This window comes from Aegilops tauschii, chromosome 5 (genome assembly GCF_002575655.3).
Source record: "Aegilops tauschii subsp. strangulata cultivar AL8/78 chromosome 5, Aet v6.0, whole genome shotgun sequence".
NCBI classification, from domain to species: Eukaryota; Viridiplantae; Streptophyta; class Magnoliopsida; order Poales; family Poaceae; genus Aegilops; species Aegilops tauschii.
The window spans coordinates 422,748,043-422,771,759 of NC_053039.3; the positions used below are offsets into that span (position 1 = coordinate 422,748,043).

The following is a 23,717-nucleotide window of genomic DNA, read 5'->3' on the forward strand; positions in this document are numbered from 1 at the left end:
GTTGGTCACATGATTAAAATTTTAATTTATTTCCCGCAAGTCAATTTGCACTTCTCTTATGCGAGTAGTATTAAAGAAAAGGTGTGGCTAGCTCTCATCTAGATGAAAATTAACTAAATCTCATCTAACTTCTACATCGCGTAGTATTAAAGACCGGGACTTTTCAGGCCAGGGCTTGATTGCGTAGAGCAACTGTCGCTGTTGAGTAATGTCGTGCCTCCTCTGTTTCATAGTATAACGTGTATTAGTTTTATTGAATCACAATTATCAATAAATTGATAAACCGCTATACAAAAATGAATTCCATGAAATGGTTCCATAGCATATAACCACATATTAACAAATTAATTCATTATATTAATAAATCAAGTACACATTATATTGTATTGCTACACGAATGAAATGCACATCATGTTATGAAATGGGGAAGCATGTGTTTGTTGTCACTTTCTTGCTTGTAATCACGGTTAGTTCATAGATACTTATACTTTCTTACTCCTGATTGACTGCTTGTATGCAACATCACACCTATATACCGACCGATAGATAATAAAATTCTTCCTTTAGAACATCCATGAATTTTGCCTTTGTTAAGTTGTGCTTCTTGAAATCGACACCTTATTTGCCTTTACTTTATGAACAAAAGCATGGTCAAGGCTGCAATCTAAGAGTGCAACCTAGATCCATGACTACAGAAAATCAACACAATCCCTCGTTATCCCGCTGATTCTTTTTTGGCCCCTTCCACATCGTCCTTCAAGGACATTTGGCAAACAACAACACCGACATGGCTATCCGAAACACTTTGAAAATTTTGAGATGCTCATCATTCTTCGAAAAATATGGGATGCTCGCTATTGCCGAAGTCTTCAGGCAAAAAAACCTCAAGTGTAAGGGATTAAAAACACGAGAACTCAAAACACACACCGTAGTTGTGGATGACTTTCTTTCCACACGTTAGCGCAACAATGTGGTTATTTGTGTAAAGTCATATTTCTTCAAAAAAATGGCCTTGGCTTTAGTTATGCCGCGCCAAATGAGGGGCGACACATGTGATTCTCGCGAGGCAACTTTTAGATCTAACTTTCTATTTAACATGATTAAATTAACAAGGGTCTACAGATTTTAGAAGGAATCCATCGATGTGAAAAACCAAAACGTGTGGGGCTCTTGCTGCACGCGCGTTTCTTTTGGAGAAATCGCTCGCACTTGTGATGTTGATAGCCAATTAGCCATGGCGGCCATCAAGCCCAATCCACGCAGACAGAGGAACCGCAAGCATGTGCCACTGACCCACTGGTCTCAAACATTGATGCTCACATACATTGTGCCACCACTACCAAACGAATATGGAAGATAGACTAGTTAATTAAAATCTTGGGTTGTAGAATCTCTGGATTGGAGCACACATGCCATGATTATGGTGCCTGGAACACTGGCTTGATTGAAGCTCCGAAAAACACTACTCAATGCTCGTTGAATAAGAAAAATCATTTCGATCGATTACATTTGATTTTAAAAAAATATTTAATTCTGTTACAGGTGAAATGCTTAGGTCTTTTTGTTCAATTTACAATACTCATTTTTCAAGCAATTAAGAAATGACAACATCTTGTTTTTCCCGCAAAAACTAAGTTATTTTTATTCATGGACAAATATTAGCATTCCACAAATTGAACCATCACTTATGTGGCGAAGAATAAACATAAATGGTGCCCTAGAAAGTGGAAGAGACAGTAGCTCTTGCATCCTCATAACAAAGAGAAAATACAAAATCTGAAGGAAGAACAGGTCAAAGCTATATGTTTTTGGTCATCTAGTCCAGAGTAAATCATATATTTTCTTTTAAAAAAATAAATGGAGAAGACGCCACAGTGACACAAATATTCCCTCGCGTGAGAAAAAGATCAAGCGCGCGCGAGAGCAGAGCAGAGAAGACCGAAGACCACCAAACCAAACCAAACGTGTGCGGGCTCACTTTGTTTAACAGTCGTCCTCTCCCACCCCCTATTCCGCTGACAACCGCAGCAACCCCCACCCCCACCGTGGTGGCGCAGCAGCACTGGGCACCGTGGCTGGTGGCCGGGGATTGAGACCAACGCGAGAAAAGTCTGGTGCCGTCCAGCTTCCAGGATTCTCCACCAGTGAGTCCTTTGCTCCTCCCCTCTTGCTTCCCCAGTAGTTGGCTCTGGCCGGCGCGTGGAGGGGGATGGGATTTTTCCAGCTCTCCGGTCGCTTGCTCCGTTGATTCTTCAGCTGCGGGGAGGTCACCTGGCGGCTCCGCCGGCCGGGCGCTGGTTGCTTCGTTTCTTGGTGTGAGGAACTCCTTTTAATCATTCTTCTTTTTTCTTGTTGGTTCGGTTTCTTGATGCTTCGTTAGGATCATGCGGTGTTGCTGATTTTCTTGACCCTCCCTGCAGTTTTAGGTGACCTGTGACTCAAATCTTGGCCTGGTCTTTGCTATCTGAAGACCTGATATTCCTCATCAATTTCAAGTGTACCTGGACTCCTGGAGAGGGGTCTACCAGATTTTGCAAGAACAAGATCTTGCAGTTTTGTATACTTTGCCACTGGATTTGGGGATGGAGAGGCAGTCTAGCTCCCGGTTCGGCGCGCTGGAGAAGCTCAAGAGCTTCCGGGGCATAGAGAAGCAGAGGAGCTTCAAGTTCCTGTCCATGGAGAAGCAGCAGAGCTTCAAGGAGAGGCGGAGCCGGGACAGCCCCGGGAAGAGGGGCGACAGCGCGCTCCACCTCGCGGCCAGGGCCGGCAATGTCTCCCACGTCCAGAGGATCTTCGCCGACTGCGATCCGGAGCTGGTGGGGGAGCTGGCCGCCCACCAGAACCTGGACGGCGAGACGGCGCTCTACGTGGCCGCCGAGAAGGGGCACGTCGACGTCGTGTGCGAGATACTCAAGGCCTGTGACGTGCAGTCAGCGGGGCTCAAGGCGACCAACAGCTTCGATGCCTTCCATATCGCGGCGAAACAGGGCCATCTGGGTTAGTTCTCTTCTCTGATTCTTTCAGTTCATCGCTGATGGTGGTGTATTGTTTAGTTTGGTCACGATGAACTCTGTCTTTCAAGTCAATGATTTGATGATTATGGTTGTTTGAACCTTGAATTGCAATTCTTTAGTGTGTGGATGTGGTGAATTGATCAGTGGAACCATTGACGTTAGCTTGTTTATAGTTGCACATTTCTTTGTCTTATAAAAAATGACCTGTATTCCTTTGACTTTGGCAAAATTCCTAGTAATTCGTTGTGATTGCAATGAATGTTTTTCTCTCATTCATTTCCTTCTGAACATGTGGTGCTAGAGCATTTACTTGTGCATTAAAGTTTTGGTCCACATTCCAATCAAGAATGGTGTACCTTTTGGTCCACATTCCAGCTCATCTTTCCTGCTTTGCTTGGTTTGACAGGCAAAACTGACCATGGATTCACAGTTTTATGTATGGTGTGTTGCTGTTGCAATATGTGTTCATGTATCCAAACCAGTGCATCCAATATGATTAATTAGCAAGATAATGAAATGTTGCTTCATCGTCCATTTTATGTTGTTGTGCCAGCAATCTGTGTTGAAACAAACCAACTCATGCAACTTTTAAGACTGTAGTAGGCAGTGGAGGAGAACAAACCACAGTCCTACTGCTGATCCTGACTATTATGATAGTTGTATCTTCATGGATGTTTGGCTTAATGTTATTTTCAAGTCATTTAGACTCATATAGATGTTCCCCACTTTGCTTCGCAGATGTTCTGCAGGAGCTATTGCAGGCATTTCCTGCGTTAGCTATGACGACGAGTTCTGTGAATGCCACAGCTTTAGACACCGCCGCAACCCAGGGCCACATTGGTATCGTCAATCTTCTACTGGATACAGACGCAAGCCTTGCCAGGATTGCAAGAAGTAATGGGAAGACAGTTTTGCATTCAGCAGCAAGAATGGGTCATGTGGAGGTGGTAGCGTCGTTGTTGAATAAAGATCCGGATATTGGTTTCAGAACAGACAGGAAGGGACAGACAGCACTGCACATGGCTTCGAAAGGCCAGAATGCTGAAATTCTGCTTGAGCTGCTGAAGCCCGATGTCTCAGTAATCCATTTGGAGGATAACAAGGGGAACAGGGCACTCCATGTTGCAACGCGGAAGGGCAATACCATTGTAAGTTCTCATATCTCAGAAACATCCTCTGTTTTCTTCATTATGTCTTTCTTCACGTGTTAATAATTCGTCGTTTGCAAAATTATTTCATGTCCATCCTATTTTCATTTGCAAGAGATTCCTTGCTGAAACCAGCAATGCTGCGTGTTCTGGAACATAATTCTGAAAGGTTTCTTTTCATAAACTTAGAAAACCATGAAGTTCCAAGTAGGTTTAACCAGAATTTTCTTGGAGTTAGGTATATGTACTTAGCCATTTAGGAATTTTGTTTCATAACTTGCATCATTGATATTTGTGTAATTCCTTACAGATGGTTCAGACTTTAATATCCATTGAAGAGATTGATATCAATGCAGTCAATAAAGCTGGAGAGACTGCTTTTGCCATTGCAGAGAAACAAGGCAATGAAGAGCTTGTTAACATCCTGCGAGAGGTTGGAGGGATAACTGCAAAAGAGCAAGCAAATCCTCCGAAATCAGCCAAGCAGCTTAAGCAAACAGTGAGCGATATCAAGCATGACGTCCAATCACAGATCAAGCAAACGCGTCAGACCAAGATGCATGTCCACAAGATCAAGAAGAGGATTCAGAAGCTCCACATTGGCGGGCTAAACAATGCCATCAACTCCAATACCGTTGTCGCGGTACTTATTGCTACCGTTGCCTTTGCATCCATATTCACCATTCCTGGTAATTTTCTGGAGAGTATGGACAAAGCTACTGAGCCCGATATGACCTTAGGGCAAGCACTGGTAGCAAGCAGGCCAGCCTTTATAATCTTCTTGGTCTTTGATTCCCTGGCTCTCTTTATCTCTCTTGCGGTCGTCGTCGTCCAGACTTCCCTGATCGTTGTTGAGCAGAAGGCAAAGCAGAAGATGGTGTTTGTGATGAACAAGTTGATGTGGCTCGCGTGCCTCTGCATATCAGCAGCCTTCATAGCGCTGACCTACGTCGTCGTGGGCCGCAATGACGAGTGGCTGGCTTGGTGCACGATGGCGATCGGCACAGTGATTATGCTAACCACCATTGGTTGCATGTGCTATTGCATCATCAGCCACAGGATGGAAGCACAGAGCATGAGGAGGATCAGGAGGTCCTCCATGAGCCAGTCATGGTCCATATCAGTCGACTCGGACACGGAGCTAGACATGACCAGCAGAAACAAGACGATGTATGCGCTCTAGGACGATGGGCGATGACCGACACCTCGTGCGGCAGAGTCATGTATATATCGGAGCCCGTTTGCCCGAGCCCGCAACACGGCATTCAGCCGATTCGACTCGAGATGTATCTAGGCCTAGGAACATGGCAGCTGTATGTATCATGGATGTATCTAGGGCCCCGAAGCCTCCTTTGCACAAACAAAGGGAGGCATGTGGATGCAGCTCCTGGGTAGACTGGTTCCAGGCAGAGCCACTTTTTATAGGCACTATATATAGGAGTAGTAGCACTACTTGTGAAGCAAAATGTTTTGCTCCTATGCTTACTACCACTGTGGACGATGATGATGATGACAATCCATACAATTATGTATACCAACCAGTATAGTAGAATAAAATTGCCATTTTGTCAAACCTATGTGGTAATGTATGCTCATCTTGATCTTTGCATCATGGGTCAAAAGGAGAAAGTGATGCATCATATGGTTATGGTCATTGGGAATGGGACTGCTGAACCAGAATATGTTGAACCAAAAACCAACGATGACACATCATCACTTCTCTGGACTTTGACCGTTGACATGAGAAAGCAAGAACAATTTTTGCAACTGTTAACCCATCAGGTTGTGCTCAAGCAACACAGCGATTGAGCAGCTTTCATTTCACATCAAATTCTGCCTTTTATTGTCTGAACGGAAGGATGTCAAAACTTTCAGGTACTACCTCCGTCTATGTGAGTAAGTCATTCGCGTAGTTTTAGATCATCGATTTGAGGCATTAAATATGTGTTATATGTCATGAAAAGTATATCACTAGATTTCTACACGGATGTAGTTTTTAAATATATATTTTTTGTCACATATAATACATATTTAGATAGTTAAATCGTCGACCTAGAACTACGTGAATGACTTACCTTGACGGAGGTAGTAGCACTCCTTCCAAATCCCCAGAATTCTAAACCAAAATTTCATCTTGAAGCCAGGGTCTCCATCCACCCCTGAGATCCGCCGTGATCGCGTAGAGCGACCGGACCATACGGGCGGATCGTCAGCCGGTGGGAGCCGGCCTGATGGTGCCAAATCAGATGCCAAGAAGGGCACGGATGTGGAATTCTTGTGGAATTTCGCCCCGGTCGACACACCTACTGTCTCCATCTGCTCCAAGTTCCAGTAGTGCCTGACAAAACTGATCACTCGGAAAGGGAGGGCCTGGACTCCTGGTGAAGATGTGGGCGAATTTCCATCGTCCATGGGCTTGGCCGAAGGAAAAATCTAGGTTTGTTACAAAAGATACACTCCCTCCGATCGTAAATAATTAGATGGGGTTGTATGGAGCTGTTTGACATTTCATAAATCTCACTCGGTGCGAACCAACCTGTGACTGGATGGTTAGGTGGACAGTGGTATCTCTAGCCCACTAGGTTTTTGGTGCTCGTATTTATCTTGGATTTATTTCAGGATTTCTGGCGATGCGTGTTCAGTGGAAGAAGACGTTCCCGTCGACTACGAGGCGTCTACAGTGACTTCGTAAAATCTCAAGATGATATGCCGGCTCAGTCTCTTGGAGGTGCTTATAGGGGTAGGGTGTGTGTGTCTGCGTTAATAGGGGTGAGCGTATGCACGTATATATGAGCACTTGTGTCTGTACCGTGTTAAAACAAATCTCACTCGGTCGTAGTACGCCTTTCGATGATTGGCGGGGCACTTCGTATGTAGTAAATAAAGACTAGAAAAGAGAGATAATTAATAGAAAAGAGAAAACCACCTTGAAAATAGTTTACTTCATGTGTTTGACTTGTTGGCAGCTGAGTATGCGACTCCACAAGATGCCTTGAATGAAGTTTTCATGGTAGATGAGTACGAGACTCCACAAATATGCTTGAATTTTACTCCCTTCTTTTCGGTTTATTGAGCTATCTCATTTTTTGGGGTTTTCCATATTATAATTCTCAATTTCGCTTCTTTTCACTACACGTTCACATTTCAAGGTGCATTAAATTGATGCATGCAAGGATTAAAAGAAATCACCCAATGCATGTAATCATTCCTACTCATTTAGTGGTCATCCATGCATACACTGTAACTAATGTAGATTAAAGTTTGAGTAATTTTGTAAACTATGAGATACACTCCTCCATTGCAAATATGCCCCATGCTTTAACTCTCTCTACAAAAAGTGAAATGTAATCTTTGGAACAGCCGTCTACCACTCGAGGAATTTTTGGTTCGTGTTTCACACTTATTTTAATCTTCTGTTATTTTTTATTTGTCGTTTTGGGCATCGTAGTTATGCAGATGCGAGGTGAACCCAGGATGCTTGTATTATCTTGACATGACGTTAGAAGTCAATAATGACACACTTTATAAAATAATAACTTTAGCATTACTTTTGTATAGGAAAGAGATTGTATACGATTGATACATTTCCAATGTATCTATAATTTTTGATTGCTCCATATTTTTATAATATCAATTTTGGATGTTTTAAATGCAATTATATCTTATTTTTTGGGACTAACCTATTAACCTAGTGCCCAGTGTCAGTTGTTGTTTTCTTACTTGTTTTTGGTTTTTCAAAAAATCAGTACTAAACGGAGTCCAAACGCTACGGATTTTTTTGATGATTTTTCTGGACTAGAAGGGACCCTAGAAGCTTCGGAAGAAGACCAAAAGAGTCACGAGGGAGCGACAAGCCCGGGCTTGTGGGCCCCTCGTGGCACCTCTTGACCTAATTCCAATGATATAAATTCCCAAATATTCCCAATACATCAGGGAGCCACCCGAAATACTTTTTTCATCGCCGCAAGCCTCTGTTCCTTCGAGATCCCATCTGGAGGCCTTCTCTGATACTCTGTCGGAGAGGGAATCGATCACGGAGGGCATCTACATCAACCTTGCTACTCTTCCGATGATGCGTGAGTAGTTTACCACAGACCTACGAGTCCATAGCTAGTAGCTAGATGGCTTATTCTCTCTCTTTGATCTTTAATACAATATTCTCCTTAATGTTTTTGGAGATTTATTCAATGTAATCCTTTTTTGCGGTGTGTTTGTTGGGATCCAATGAATTGTGAGTTTATGATCAAATTATTCATGAGAAATATTTGAGTCTTTTTTGGATTATTATTTTATGCATGATTGTTATAGATTTGCATTTTTCTCCTGTCTATTCATTTAGTTTGGCTAACTAGATTGATTTATCTTGTAATGGGAGGGGTGCTTTCTGATGGGTTCGATCTTGCGGTGTTCAATACCAGTGACAGAAAGGGACATGACACGTATTTGTATCGTTGGCATTAAGGATAAAAAGATGGGGTTTATTCATACTAATTGGGTTTACTTTGTCTACATCATGTCATCTTGCTTAAGACGTTACTTTGTTTTTAACTTAATACCCTAAATGCATGCTGGATAGCAGTCGATGGGTGGAGTAATAGTACTAGATGCAGGCAGGAGTCAGTCTACTTGCCTCAGACGTGATGCCTATATACATGATCATTGTCTTGAATATCGTCATTGTTGGGGAACGTAGTAATTTCAAAAAAATTCCTACGCACACGCAAGATCATGGTGATGCATAACAACGAGAGGGGAGAGTGTTGTCTACGGACCCTCGTAGACCGTAAGCGGAAGCATTATGACAACGCGGTTGATGTAGTCATACGTCTTCACGATCGACCGATCCTAGTACCGAAAGTACGGCACCTCCGCGATCTGCACACGTTTGGCTCGGTGACGTCCCACAAACTCACGATCCAGTAGAGTGTCGAGGGAGAGCTTCGTCAGCACGACGGCGTGATGAAGGTGATGATGAAGTTACCGGTGCAGGGCTTCGCCTAAGCACTACGACGATATGACCGAGGTGGATTATGGTGGAGGGGGGCACCGCACACGGCTAAGGGATCAATGATCAACTTGTGTGTCTATGGGGTGCCCCCTCCCCCGTATATAAAGGAGTGGAGGAGGGAGAGAGGGCCGACCTCCTAGGCGCGCCCAAGGGGAGTCCTACTCCCACCGGGAGTAGGATCCCCCCTTCCCTAGTTAGATTAGGAGAGGAAGGAAGGGGGAGGAAGGAGGAAGGAAAGGGGGGCCGCCCCCCCACCCAATTCGGATTGGGCTTGGGGGGGGGGGCGCCCCTCCTAGGCTCCCTTATCCTCTCTCCCACTATGGCCCAATAAGGCCCATATACCTCCCGGGGGGTTTCGGTAACCTCCCGGTACTCCGGTAAATGCCTGAACTCACCCGGAACCATTCCGATGTCCAAACATAGGCTTCCAATATATCGATCTTTACGTCTCGACCATTTCGAGACTCCTCGTCATGTCCGTGATCATATCCGGGACTCTGAACTACCTTCGGTACATCAAAACACATAAACTCATAATACCGATCATCACCGAACGTTAAGCGTGCGGACCCTATGGGTTCGAGGACTATGTAGACATGACCGAGACTCATCTCCGGTCAATAACCAATAGCGGAACCTGGATGCTCATATTGGTTCCTACACATTCTACGAAGATCTTTATCGGTCAAACCGCATAACAACATACGTTGTTCCCTTTGTCATCGGTATGTTACTTGCCCGAGATTCGATCGTCGGTATCTCAATACCTAGTTCAATCTCGTTACCGGCAAGTCTCTTTACTCGTTCCGTAATGCATCATCCCGCAACTAACTCATTAGTCAGATTGCTTGCAAGGCTTATAGTGACGTGCATTACCGAGAGGGCCCAGAGATACCTCTCCGACAATCGGAGTGACAAATCCTAATCTCAATCTATCCATCACTACATTTTGATGTGACGTTATAAGTTAATATTTTAAAAATTAATTATGTATAGGAGAGATTGTATACAGTATGTTGTATTACAAAGACACTTCTATTTTATGATTTTATACATAAATAATTCTTTACCAAGGCACTATAAAATCAATATATTTTACTTCAGGCCCCACCACTATTATGTTGTATTATTTGCACCGTTTTAGAATTCATTTCTTTAATATGATGTGTAAAGTCAAGTTCAAAATGTTGATGCATATGTGTCTAGGCAACAATAGCAACAACTCGTGACATTATTTTGTTTTTTTTCGGGGGGGGGGGGGGGGGGGGGGGCTATGAGGGTACAATAAGCTAAGAAATTAGCCGGTATAGAGCCAAGAGAAAGAATAAGAGATTTGATGAAGAAGAAAGATGGCGAATCCACCGAGGAAGGAGGATACGCGTATTTTCGTTTTATCCACTGCGAAAAACAACAAAACTATCTTTAATGAGCCACGCATGATCTATGTAATAAGATCTAGTTATTCGTTTTGGTCCGTGATATTTCTTTGGTTAAGGGAAAATTAGAGAAAAAGAAGCTAAATGTACATGTCAATTTTTTTGGAGTTGGAGGAATTAAAACAAATATAGGACGTGTTTGGTTCACTGGCCGGTAACGCAAACGACAACAGTAACAGGTCGCAGTGAGATCGAAGGGGTAACAACCCATTTCTTGTTTTGTTTGGCACATGTCAGTAATGTTATCAGTAACCTTTACAATGTTTGGTGTGGCACTGTAATCAGAATACATCAGATAACTTTCGTATGCACACCCGATTTCAAATTCACACAATTTCACAAGGTTTTCACATGCATTTCACGGATGGTTCACTAGCACAACTTCAAACACATCAAACAAGTACATAATTCAAAAATATTTGCATTCATCCAAGATAGTCCTGGCCATGGGCAGCCCGGCCCGAACGGCCCGGCCCAACGCCGCTCCCGGGCCGGGCTCGGCCCTAGATTTTGAGCCCGAAGGCCGGGCCGGGCCGGGCCCATCATTTTCGCGTTTTCCTGAAGGACGGGCCGGGCTGGCCCGAAGCCCGACGGGCTTTCACGTGTTCGGGCCGGGCTCGGGCCCAGAAAACAGGCCCGACGGCCGGGCCAGGCCGGGCTCGGGCCTGGGTTTTTTGCGTCGGGCTTGGCTAGGCCCGGCCCGGCCCGAGGTATGGCCAGGTATAATCCAAGACATCATTTAACCAGATTTTGAGACCATTTATAAATATCAACTCATTAATACAAACTCATAATTCAATGAGAATTCGAGATAAAATACATAATTAGTCCCCAAACTTTATTTTGTAAGACAAGTCCAAAGGCCAATTTCAGAATCTTGCAAAGTAGCTTTTCCAGTGACCATTCCTCTTATCTGCCACAGAACCGATCTTTTCTAATCAACCTAGCTTCTTTTATCATCTCACAATAAGCAAGAGTTAAATGAGAAATACATAAACAAATAAGAGACAACCACTAATCCAAAAATTAACAACAGAACAGGCATTGTGATTACAAAATTGTAAGCGATCCATAATTGTCATCATTTATGATGTTATTCACTAGCAAATCACTTGGTCTAGGAAGATAATTAAGAACTCTAATGATAATTTACTTGACATATCTAAGCAAATGCATATTATCCCTGTTCAGTGTAACTTAACATCTCATAGGTGGTTATTGAACTCTGTTATTCACCTGCATAACCAGCTTGTCAAGTACAGATTGGATGGAACATATACTATGAAATGTCAAGCATAAGCAATAAGTCAACTAGATATTGCAAATGCATATACTAGCAGCAAGTCAGGTAGAGGATGAAAATGCATATACTAACAACTAGTCAGGTAGAGATTGCAAATGCATATACTAGCTGCTAGTCAAGTAGAGATTGCAGCTGCATATAACAGCTAGCCAAGTAGAGTAGTACAGGTTATCAAAGTTGATAATGTAGACTACAGAGTTTAGCAAAAGGGATTGTAGAGTTTAGCAAAAGGATACCAGCGAGCATTTTTAAGACGAACTCCCTCAGATTTTCTGGAAGCACAAGCATCATGTTCATGTGATCTGGAGCTTTAGCAAATACGGATGCAACCTCAACGATCTCACACCCGATGAAGCTAAGCCTAGTCAATACACAACTTGCCTTCCCTTTTGATTTCTATTGAGGATCCTCTTGTGCTACTTCTCACGCCATTGATGTTGTGAATGATGTTGCCATTGTACCCACGTGTTGCGTCGCATTGTTCAGCTGGCTATTGACATCTTGAAGCATCATTGCAAAAGGATCACTTGGTAGTGTCACCCTCTTTGGCCTTGGTTCCTTCTTCTGCCTCTTGAAACTAGTTGCGTCCACAGAGCAAGTGTCAAAACGGACCGTCTAGTGGTACCTGTTGAGATTAGGTCCTCTTGATCATGTTCCTTCCTCGACAGCAATTTCATTTTGCAAGTTTACCACTGTCTCACCAAAACCTTCAACATTTTCCCTCGTTGCTACGATCTTGCCATACATAGCATCCAGTCGCTCAAAGTACAGAAATGGGACACCATACAATCCCTTTGCCTCATCATGAATCTACATGTTTTTTTATAGAAGAAGGAACTTAGTCTCAGATAGAAATGCAACAGATCGGAGGTACATATACCAAAAGGAATCAAACAATAATATAAAAAATAACAAGGTAGGAAGGTACAACATCAAGCAATTCAACATTACAAACTACAATAGCAATGTGCACAACAACACTACAATAACAATTCAACATTGAAGGAGTTAAGTTTTAATGGATAAAGTGATCTAGCTTACAATGTGCTTCATATTCACTACAGGAAACAAGAAATTTGCCGTCTGTGGATCACAGACGGCAAAGACCTAAATCCAGACGGCAAAGACTTTGCCGTCAGGAAGCAGACGGCAAAGTTAGACGGCAAAGATAAGTCGGCAAAGAATACTTTGCCGTCAGCTTTTTACCTGACAGACGACAAAGAATTTGCCATCAGCCGAAACTTCTTCGATGTCTGCCTTATAAATCATAGACGGCAAAGCAAAGTAGTTTCGCCGTCAGCTAGACTACATCTTTGCCGTCAGCTATTCGCATCTTTGCCTTCAGCCTCCTATATCACAGACGGCAAAGAATGGGTTCAAATTAAAAAAACACACAGCGGCCATCAGCCTTCACATAATGTATTAAAATAACCTGAATCAACAGTCCTAGTGCAGAGGACAACAATGAACACCACAACACAGTGCACATCAACACTTTGTTCCAAGAATCTAGCAAACAAATTTCACAGTACAAAATTGCCCTATTTACACATAATACATTATCACTTGCTGATCCGAGGCAAAACTGCTCTTTTTCATAAGATGAATGAATTACACATGAAAAGATTACAGAAGAACAGGGTGATATAGCAGCCCAAGATCCAGCAAGCGAAGCCATCTTGAGTTCGATCTTGACGCCCGCACCAACCTGCAACCATATCCTGTGCCCGTGCTCACCGGAGCAGCAGTAAACAGCAGCCGCGCCCTCTCCCTTCCCCTTCCATTCTCCAAGGACAGAGCAGCGCCACCATGGACGCCTTCTTCTCCATGGACATAGCAGAACCGCCATGGACGCCCGATGAGTTGCCCCCGCTCCTCAAGGCGGGAGTTGGTGCAGGGTCGAGCGATGGGGCCGGGGACGACGGAGGCATGTGCGGCCGGGGCCATGGCCGACGGAGCTTGGCTGGGGCGACGGGGCCGGCGGAGCCTGGTTGGGGCGACGGGGCCGGCGGCGCCCATGGCGAAGGGGGAAGGGCGATGGGGACGACAGGCGACGTCGTGGCGGATGCCTGCGGAGCTTCGAGGGCGACGGGGCTAAGGCCGGGGGCGACGGAGGAAGTGGCCGGCGCCGGCGGGCGAGGTGGTGGCCGGCGGGCGAGGTGGTGGCCGGACGCTGGCGGAGCTTCGGGCGCGCCAGGGCCGGGGGCGACAGGGAGGGGGCCGGGGACGACAGGGACGGGGCCGGGGGCCGGGGACGATAGGGACGGGGCCGGGGCGGGGGCGAAGGGAGAAGTGGCCTGGGCTGGCGAGAGAGGTGGTGGCCGATGGGAGAGGTGGTGACCGGCGACGGCGTGTGGATAAGGGAGAGAAACCATAGAGAGAGGTCGTGGTGGGGGAGAGAGATCGTGGTGGAGGAGAGGATAAGGGAGAGAGAGTGCTGCACGTGGGGTGTTGGGCGCGTGAGGCGTGGGCGCGGGGCGTGTTGGGGCACGAGGGGATGTGTGGCTGAGATCCTGCCATGTCATCGATCCAAGTGATCGATCCGCGTGCTGTGCTTCTTTCTTTGCCGTCTTCGTTTTCTATTCCAGACGGCAAAGATCTTTGCCGTCTGCGTTTTATATTACAGACGGCGAAGTATGTTCTTTGCCGTCTGTAATATAAAACGCATACGGCAAAGATCTTTGCCGTCTACTTTTTCTATTACATACGACAAAGTATGTTCTTTGCCGTCTGTGTTTTGTTGCGCAGACGGCAAAGTTTATTTTACCGACAGTTTTTCTTTGCCGTCTACTGATGACGGCAAATCCTTTCTTTGCCGTCTGCCTGACGAAAAGCTGACGGCAAAGACGTCCCCTGACGGCAAATTAGCTGTTTCCCGTAGTGATTGTGCCTTCTCGCATTGAATCATCTTTCGGTTTGTATCCAATGTGAAACCACTTTTGGATATCATTACTTCAAGAGCACCATATTTTTTCCTAAAGTGCCCCACTCTTGACTCAATGTGCGGAATTGAAGAGATACCACAACCCAAGCACTTCTCGGCAAGATGCTTCTACAATATCGCCAGGTATCCATTTTTGAAGTACTATCTACCTTCCACCTTGGATCTAAAGACAACTCATACAAGGCTTTTCATCATCCTCATTCGAAGTCCACATCCATATCTGCAAAAGGAATAACTAATACAAATGAGAAGGAACACACACACACACACACACACATAATATGAAATGGAACAAATACAAATGAGATGCAATTGAAGGTTATTGAAACAAAAAGAAAGTTGGAAGAAAAAAATGAAAAAAGTAGAAATGCCTTATACCTCAATTACCCCTAGCAGCCCTATGTCTGTTACATGCCCTGCGCAAGAACATTTCGAAAGTTTGTCCACTCATTCGAAGTTGAGAAAGAAGTGATGAATTCTGGTTGGCCTAATTCTCCCTCCATGGTTTCCAATGTTTCTTGCATTATTGGCTTGTCATTATTGAGTGGGTCGAGCGGCATATTTTGCAAGATAAGATTGTGCTAGAGTGTATATGCTATGATGATTCAACATTGGGTCTTCAACTCTTCATAGAAAAAAAGACGGGGACCCCAAAATTGCCCACTGATTCTTGAGCCTTCTAAAGGACCTTTCTACAATATTTCTGGCTCTAGCATGGCACATGTTGTAATACTCCTCTGCACTACGAGGTGAGTTATGTGCTGTCTAACCACCCAAGTGGTACCTTTGGCCATGATATGGAGCTAAAATCTCTCTCGCATTTGTGTAACCAGCATCGATAAGGTAAGATTGATCTTCGGGGACACAAAACCCATTTGGCATTGAGATGGCACCTCTAAGAACATGACCATCATGTGCAGAACCCTCCCAACCAGATAATATGTAGATGAACGACATGTCATGTGCACACACACCTGACACATTTGTATCTATACCACCCAATCTTGATTGATATCTTACTTTCATATTAGCCGGAACGGTTACTCCTATGTACATTACATTTCCAAATCAAACACCTCCATAATTTATACTGAACTTCTATACTTATGTATAACTTACATGTTTGCTATATTTTTAACTTATAATTTCCTTAATTGGCATAGTCAAGCACACTAACATTAGTACTACCTTAATGATATTTGGTATACAATTATTATGTATATTATTCTAAAATACATTCGTGTTCTACTATTTGTATTTTCTAGAAAAACCTTCTCAATTATTTCTTGGAAAATGTATAAATAAACTATGTAGTGTGAATTGTATGTGTAGTATTTTACCATTCTTAAATATACCCATGCTAGAGATCTCTAAAGCATACGATGAAACAAATATCTCCATAACAGTTTCTAGTGTATCATGAGATACTCATTTTATAGAGCCTCTAGCTTGTAAGATGAACTGCTGGAATTAAATATTCATCAGTATTTCTTGGTCAAATGTGTTTTGCAAGTTATGGTGATTTCAGTAATGGATGGGTTATGCCTAATGCAATGTAGAAGTAACATTCGCAACCCCTGCATGCCCGAACCGCGTGGTCTGGATGTGTTTTGCCATCCAACACGGTCCCGCATCCGTCTGTGAACCGGTCCGGACATCCGGACCGCTGCCACGCACACGTCCTACACCCCTGGCCCACCCAAAACTCTCTCCCATCCTTTCTCTCCAATGGATTTCCCGCGCCACATTCATGCTGGCCTAGAGCCGCAGTAGCCGACATTAATGTCGTGCGATGTGACCGGACGGAAGGGCGGCGCTGACCGACGCGACCAGATAGGAGACACCGCAAGCAGGAGCCGGTATCCCCCTAAGAAAGCAGGAGACACCGCAAGCAGGAGCCGGAGCCTTAGGCGTCGGAGCTGCCGCAGTTGCACGTCAACCACGGAGATTGTCTGCATCTTCGACGATAAGTAGTTTTAGATATGTACGTATGTAGGTTGTTTATCTGCATTGCTAGTATGGATTTGAGGTATGAAGTTTGACGTTCATGGATGTGACGGATGTTTTCTTTTTTTTGTGCAGCTATGGCAGCTCCACCCCTCCTTTTGATTAGTCTATCCAGGCGAGTTGTTTCAGCGAACTTGAAATTTCATAGAAATGAACCCATAGAAATGCATTTCTTTTACTGAATGTACCAACGATTTCACTGCTTGAGCGACTTGTATTACAAGACAGTTCTGCTACTCAGCGTGTAGACTGTCCATTCAGCTACATGGTGAAAATCTCTATTGCAAAATATGAACAACCTTTCAATCAAAAGTACTTTGCATAAATTTAGGCAACGGAAAGTTCTTTTCTGAACCGAATGTTGCCATCTCCTTCCTGAAAATTCAGGCCAGGATGCTGAATGCCGGCCGGGGTAGCTACCCAACCAGCTTCTTTCCATGGCTTCCAACCTTTTGTTGCCTCTGCTGCTCCTTCTCCCCGCCTGCTCTCCTCCTCCCCTTCACCGCAGCCCCGTCAGCGGCATCGACACCATTACCAGTAGCTGGCTCATGGTTACCTCTGCTCCTTCCTCTTGCCGCTGCCGGCACTGAAGAGGGGTCTTTGCCGATGCCTGTTGCTGCAGCCGGTTGACGTGGCACTCTTCTTGCAGCGCCCCCATTGTTGGCATCGACCTTCAGGTCCTTTGCACCGACCGACACTCTTCTTGTGGCGCCCCCATTGCCAGCATCGACCTTCAGATCCTTTGCACCAACCGACACTCTTCTTGTGCCACCACCATTGCCAGCATCGACCTTCAGATCCTTTGCACCAACCGAAGGGTCCTTGGTACGAGCTCTTGGGGCAGCCGCCGTGACGTTCTTCATCGCAGGTTTGTCCGCGATGTTCTTGGCTGCCTTTGTGCTGCCTGGGGCTACGGTCTTCTTGTCTGACGAGGTTTTCTTAGCTGCCTTGGTGTCTGTTGTAGGAGCTGCCACTGCATTCTGCAGCCTGTTTCCCAGAGGTGTGTAGCTTGATCTCTTGTCTATTTTGTAAGATGGGGACTCTTGGTTGCAGAAGGCAGGGGATCCTCTGGTGCTGAGGTTTTTCTCTGACGAAGAGCTGGGTCTCGTCGTTGGAGTGGCAGACTTCGAGGAGCTGGACGTTGTAGGAGATTCGGACTTCGCTGATGTGCTGCTGGGTGCCTCGAACTTTCCTGAGAACTGTTGAAATTTCACAATGTCAAACAGTAAGATCAACAGAAAAAAATGAATAAATTGCATACAAAAAGCTTCTCTTGTTTCGATTGCCGATAACTTTCACGGTTGCCTGTGTAGTATGAGAAGAGGGTTTTTTCTTTAAATGGTCTACAATCCTGATGCCGTATTTCGACTTGGTAAATGGTAATTACTTCGATATGTATAGCAATTTTTATTCTACAACGGACGGGAGAGCAGCATGTCTTCTATGCGAAGGTATGTACAGTGAAAAGTGTTGTTATTACTGTGACGACTCAATAGCCATCATACCCTTGAAGTTTTAACTGGTTGAAGGATAGGCAGCTCCCTCTGGAAAACCATTTGGGCGGAATCAGCTTCCATCTCAAGGGAAGCGAACAGCGGGGTGGCCGGAGGAGTCTTGAGCCTGAAATCAAATGAACCGCCCCGTTTCAAAATACGCAGTAGAGAGAATAGGTCAACATGTTTTTACTGCAAGCAAATTCCATCTTTACCAATCGTAATCGTTCTTTTCGCCATCTGTGAGTAGGTAATCTCGCTTCCCCGAGGCGAGTTTGAACATGCGGCGGTCACCTATATTCAGACAAAAAAAAACGTTCTAGTCAGATTATCTATCTTCCAAGGAAACTTCACTAGATCTTCCAACAGTTTACTGATACCAGTGACTCATCATCTTAGCCCCGGACGGCGATACCGGGGGGGGATAATTGCATCTCGGCGACAAAATGAACACTCAAAGAAGTATAGAGGAGACAACACCTGACCTTGGATGGCTTCAAACTCCACGGAGTACATTGGGTCAAGGAGGTTCACCTCCTTCTCCTGATCATGCCTGTACAGTTCCCCAAAGAGAACCAGGCTCTCGTCTTCGTCCTTCCGCACCAGAGCCGACGCGGGTGTGCCCCTCGCCATGCCGGAGAACCTCTTCATGTGATCCATTCTTCAGGTGCTCGACGCAGGGAGCAGAGTAAACAGCCAAACTGAAGGTGCCGGGACACAGGGAGAGCAGGTAACATACATGCATATATTGCATACAGTGACGGAAGCTTACCTGAATAATAAAAGGCCAAAACTGTGCCGGCAATCCTGAAAGTTTCCCTGGAGCTCCACGCGATCTGCACAAATGCAACAAATATGTTGGTGAAAGGGACATCAAGATGCAGCCGAATGGAAAGTATTATTACATTACATTGGGCAGTACCGTTTCTTTCTCCTTGGGCTCCACATGGCACAAATTTGTCAGTTTTGGCCCCTTCATAAAGGCCAACTGTAATTGCTTTCAGTGTGCCCCCATATAAAAACCATGCCCATAGTCGGCCGAGGCGGGGATAAATCCGCAGCGAGACGACGAAAAAACAGGCTTTCACATGATATAATTCAGATACAAAGAACAGAGTAGATACAGAGAGAAGCAGGCTGCTGGTCTATGCAGAGCAGAAACAAGCATATCATGTCACTCACATTGCAGTACAGTGTCTACAGGGCCACTCACATTCACATGTAAATCATACAACACAGAGCAAAAAGAGAGGAGGTTAGCATGGTTATACACTTGTACGGCAACCAGTTTTAACTCCACAGTTGAGCGTTGTCGCTCCCGGATTATTAGTGTTAGTACACATCTCTGCCTGCAAAGTTTCGAAGTACTCTACGATTCTAGGCGACAAGCAGCCGCTTCTAGACGGTTTGTTAATTCAACACCCAATAGTGGTGATCTCCACCGAATGGTGTGGATGTTGTCGCCGTTATTGAATATGGTTTTTCTCGAGGCCATTGACTAAGTTTGCACCTTCCCTTTCTTCGACTCGTATGACTGCCTGATTGCATCCCAGAATGCAGGCATCGCCTCGGAGTCAGGAACTTCTTTGAACGACGGAAGATAGTTTAGGTCCACTATGACGTGGTCTCCGCTACCCTCCTGAACCTGCGTATTCAAAGGCTATTTTTGACAATTCCGAAGTAGAATGCACAACAGTAAAAAGATAATGGTGACTTGAAGTGTTTCAGACTTCCAGTGGGAAGAAGTTACTCTGTTTGTAGCTGTACTGACTACTAATAGCACAAACCATACGAGAAGAAATACTTACAACAACATCAAATCCAAAAATTGTTAGTCCAAGTGATTCCTTTAACAATTTTGCAGCCTCTTCCACCACACCGATGTTCAGAGATTTGTTATCCTGTGCCCTGTTCAGCAGCAGCTGCTCCTTGGTAGCCACTGGAAGAGTCTTCAAACTGTGAAGCAAATTCAAATAATTTGGTATGGAAGTACATTTTAGCAGATGAATGAAAAAGACATCCAACACCATGCCAAAAATATATACTTCCAAACTTTACCTATTAAACGTAAGAGGTTCATCCCCCGATGACGATTTTAGCAAATTTGCATTGGGCATTGAAGTTTTTACAGCATGAAAAACCTTGTCTCCAATTACATAAAATTTGTATATCTTGGAACCATGATCAATGTATTCCTACATCACATAAATAAAACCTACACATCAGAATCTCCCGGTTTTTTCTGAAGATGGATCATCACACACTGTAGTTCACAGGTACAGATCTGCAGAGTGCATCAAGACTCAACATGGAATGCCTCAAGAGTGTCAAAATTGAAGGAAAACACGCAAGATGTGATTAATCGTCAAAACATATAATACATTAAGAGTATATCAAATATGCCCATTTCCTTCCAAGACACCTGCTATCAGAGAGGAAAAGGCAGAAAATTGTACCTGTAGAATAGCTGGAAGGGGCACACTAAGGTTGCTAAACTCTTCAATTTGGAAAACTAATGCCTGCAGACAACAATTTTTCATTTAGACGCATAATTCAAAAGAAAGCAAATAAAACTCCAAACTGAAAAGGGATCAAGCAGCACAATAAGTCAGCATAACCATCTTCGTAGGAATGGTGACAAAAGGATATGATTGGAAATTAATGCAATACCCGAACATTCAGTTGATGTAGAACTAAATACAAAGACAATAAGCTACCATATTGTGCGCATCAGCAACTCCACATGCTACTTGTGGCTTCACAATGAGTGGAAATGATAAATTAGCTTCTGCTAGTTGCTTCTGTAATTCACTGCCACTGAAGTTTATGACCTGCATTGGAAAATAGCAAGAAAACTCAATAGTCAAGACAAAGCTGATTGTAGATAGTAAAACAATGCAACATGCACTGCACATAAATGCTCTTCAGAAGTGCATGAAGACAGGAGTGTTTAATGATGGTAGATGTCAGTAACATAGAGTACAAAAGCCATGAAGTCATACTTCTGCATAAGTGTAATTCAAATAAAAAGACCTTCAAAGAATGTGGTGCTCGGAGTTTGGGCCTTCCTTCAGAGCCAAGTTCTTGCAATCTAACTAGAATTTCTTGAATTTGCAGACGATCCAGCAACGGGGAGATATTTTTGAATGGATCAATGATGCAGAAATCAGGATATTCTTCCATAAACCTGCTTAACAAAGAGGGTGATAGTGAAAACAGAATGAGTATAATACTTCAACATATCAACCTAAGAAGTTTCTGTTACAAATTATATAAAGCAAGTTATCAGATGGTTGCTATTTGTTGCTAGAAGATACGAAAGTGTAAATCCACTAAATTAATCCATTGTACCTTATAACTTCAGACATTCCTGCAGAAAATGAAATTCCCCTGGGAAAACTGATGGAGCAATTTGGATCAATGCTAATGATCTCATCCGTCATTTTGTGGAGGATTATGTCAACTTCTTGAAGTTGAGAGGCTAAATGAAGTTCAAATGAGAGTGGGACAAAGATAAGTCCATTTTGACTTGGATAAAGGGGAAATGCTCCTCTCTGCAAGCAACATAGGAATAATGATGTTCCAGCAGAGATCAAATATTGAAATATGTACTTAGTAACACACTATAGAAAACTTGCCTTGGCAAAGTCTTCCTCACGGGATGGTTTCATTGCATAGCCAACCATCAAAATAGATGAGCTAGCTATTTCCTGGATGAAAAAAATACATAATTTCGAATTTAGTGCACTACATCAGAAGAAATATGACCAAGTAGACATGAATGACAATTTAACCTTTTTAATTAAAGTAGCCAAAGTGATAAGCAGCTCTTGAAGCTTGCCAATATTTACAACTCCCGAATCTTTCGTTCCACATTCATTATCTGGATCATGAGAAAGAATATCAATAGCCCTCAACGGTAATATTAGCACCTCCTTCCAATACGTAAAACAGCAAGAGTTACACGGAAGATATATCATGGATGAACTCCTAGTTCAAAATGGCTCACTGGAAAAAGCGTGAGAAGGACAATTAACATCAATAACCTGATTTATTGCTTACCTACAGCAATAACCTTCCAGTTATGGCTCTGAAGTTCAGAAAATAGATCTTCATCAACTGTCGAAGTAGCATAAAAACAAGAACTTGTTCTGCTCCACTCTAACATCAACTCATTTAGTAAGTGATTCCCAGTTGGAGCAGGTAGTGATATATACCCAAAGGAGTTCAAGTCTGCTGCCATTTCAAGAAAGCCTGACTGATAAAAGCAACAGAGAAGCCCCGTGTAAGCGTATACTACCTTACGAATGATGTAAAGCATTCACAAAACAATGCCTTCAGAAGAATGGGAATGTAATGCCGCAAGCCAGCGATAGCGGTTTTTTCATTTCATAGGGGAGGGTACAGATATTAGCGCAGTAAACTGAGGGCTATAAAAGGTCTGGCCACAACGGGATTTAGCAAAAGAAAACTTTGACAAATATCAAGAGTGATCAGTGTAACCGGAGCATCTGGAAATAAATCTAGCTGGATATATTGGTTCCTCTGAAGTGCTCCTGCGACCCAGCACAAGCAGTGAATCTTGCAAACACCTCTATTTTAAGTATACTCTGTATAGCCCCCATCACAAATCGTAAACAGTACAAGTGTAACTGAGATGAATCAAACACAGTAACTTGAAAAGAAAGAAAAGGTTCAGAAGGGGGTAGACAGATGTACCACAGTAGTTGGCATTTCCTCCGGATGGCAAATTGCCTGAAACAAAAGGAGCAAGAAGACGCAATCAGTTGACTACAAGGTACTAGTATTTCCTAACAATTCAACGCGGTGAAGAGCCGGGCTCATACCACGCCCAGATTGGAGTGGCGCAGCCGCCGCAGCAGCGCCTCCGCCCCGGGACGCAGCGTGGGCACCGGCGCCCCTGCACCGACGGGATCGAGGAGGAGGGACGCATCCAGCACCAGCCGCACAGGTCGCTCCGTGGCCATGGCTGCGGGGTTCGGGTCTCTCTGTTCAGCTTTGGGTGTTGGGGCCGGACTTGGAGGAAGGAGAAGCTCCTGAGCGGTGGGGCCACGTGTGAGGAGGGCCAATGTGGGTCCTGCGGGCGCGTGGCAGACAGGTGGCGGGACGGTGGCGAAATGCGGAAAGCACCTTCTCGTTTTATTTATTAATAAGGCTGATATAATGGCTACTGGCTAGTGTTGCAGGGAATCCGGTGCACTGTGTCGAGGAAAAAGGACATATGCGGTACGTCCTCATTTAAAAAAAACAGTGGCGGGTCATTTCAACATATTTTTTTTAACATCAGTACAGACACAAGCGCTCGTATACACGTGCATAGAACTCACCTTTATGAACGCACAC

The 23,717-nt window shown here is 44.2% G+C and overlaps 3 protein-coding genes across 4 annotated transcripts; 1 reads left to right on the forward strand and 2 right to left on the reverse strand.

Annotated features, from left to right (window-relative positions):
* Positions 1-1,915: 1,915 nt before the first annotated feature.
* LOC109764292 (uncharacterized) lies at positions 1,916-5,735 on the forward strand. Its single transcript, XM_020323135.4, has 4 exons — positions 1,916-2,313; positions 2,421-2,997; positions 3,753-4,162; positions 4,473-5,735. Exons 2-4 carry the CDS (start codon positions 2,583-2,585, stop codon positions 5,343-5,345), a joined length of 1,698 nt encoding a protein of 565 aa, XP_020178724.1. The 5' UTR covers positions 1,916-2,313; positions 2,421-2,582; the 3' UTR covers positions 5,346-5,735.
* Positions 5,736-17,011: 11,276 nt separating this feature from the next.
* On the reverse strand, positions 17,012-19,448 carry LOC123494187 (uncharacterized). 2 transcript variants are annotated; one of them, XM_073497985.1, is made up of 5 exons: positions 19,276-19,448; positions 18,839-19,189; positions 18,569-18,647; positions 18,366-18,480; positions 17,012-18,059 (listed from the first exon to the last, which is right to left on the reverse strand). In XM_073497985.1, the coding sequence occupies exons 2-5, from the start codon at positions 19,011-19,013 to the stop codon at positions 17,277-17,279; spliced, it is 1,152 nt and encodes a 383-aa protein (XP_073354086.1). In that variant the 5' UTR covers positions 19,014-19,189; positions 19,276-19,448; the 3' UTR covers positions 17,012-17,276. The 2 variants fall into 2 exon arrangements, with proteins under 2 accessions (XP_073354086.1, XP_045084996.1); XM_045229061.2 differs by lacking the exon at positions 19,276-19,448 and having other exon boundaries at positions 18,839-19,014; positions 19,126-19,189.
* A 62-nt stretch (positions 19,449-19,510) lies between these two features.
* LOC109764293 (inositol-tetrakisphosphate 1-kinase 6) lies at positions 19,511-23,451 on the reverse strand. The gene is made up of 12 exons (XM_040390671.3): positions 23,201-23,451; positions 23,073-23,108; positions 22,416-22,611; positions 22,148-22,236; positions 21,992-22,063; positions 21,705-21,907; positions 21,387-21,540; positions 21,071-21,184; positions 20,810-20,872; positions 20,412-20,548; positions 20,162-20,309; positions 19,511-19,998 (listed from the first exon to the last, which is right to left on the reverse strand). Exons 1-12 carry the CDS (start codon positions 23,339-23,341, stop codon positions 19,852-19,854), a joined length of 1,500 nt encoding a protein of 499 aa, XP_040246605.2. The 5' UTR covers positions 23,342-23,451; the 3' UTR covers positions 19,511-19,851.
* Positions 23,452-23,717: the final 266 nt, after the last annotated feature.

Coding starts and splice junctions, on each gene's coding strand:
- LOC109764292 (XM_020323135.4), top strand. CDS start 2,583: ATGGAGAGGCAGTCTAGCTCCCGGTTCGGCGCGCTGGAGAAGCTCAAG. Junction 2,998..3,752: donor GGCGAAACAGGGCCATCTGG/GTTAGTTCTCTT, acceptor TTTGCTTCGCAG/ATGTTCTGCAGGAGCTATTG. Junction 4,163..4,472: donor CGCGGAAGGGCAATACCATT/GTAAGTTCTCAT, acceptor AATTCCTTACAG/ATGGTTCAGACTTTAATATC.
- LOC123494187 (XM_073497985.1), bottom strand. CDS start 19,013: ATGGATCACATGAAGAGGTTCTCCGGCATGGCGAGGGGCACACCCGCG. Junction 18,648..18,838: donor GGAGTTTGAAGCCATCCAAG/GTCAGGTGTTGT, acceptor GTCTGAATATAG/GTGACCGCCGCATGTTCAAA. Junction 18,060..18,365: donor AACCAGTTAAAACTTCAAGG/GTATGATGGCTA, acceptor AAATTTCAACAG/TTCTCAGGAAAGTTCGAGGC.
- LOC109764293 (XM_040390671.3), bottom strand. CDS start 23,341: ATGGCCACGGAGCGACCTGTGCGGCTGGTGCTGGATGCGTCCCTCCTC. Junction 22,612..23,072: donor AGGAAATGCCAACTACTGTG/GTACATCTGTCT, acceptor TGCTTTTATCAG/TCAGGCTTTCTTGAAATGGC. Junction 20,310..20,411: donor GAACCTCTTACGTTTAATAG/GTAAAGTTTGGA, acceptor TTTGCTTCACAG/TTTGAAGACTCTTCCAGTGG.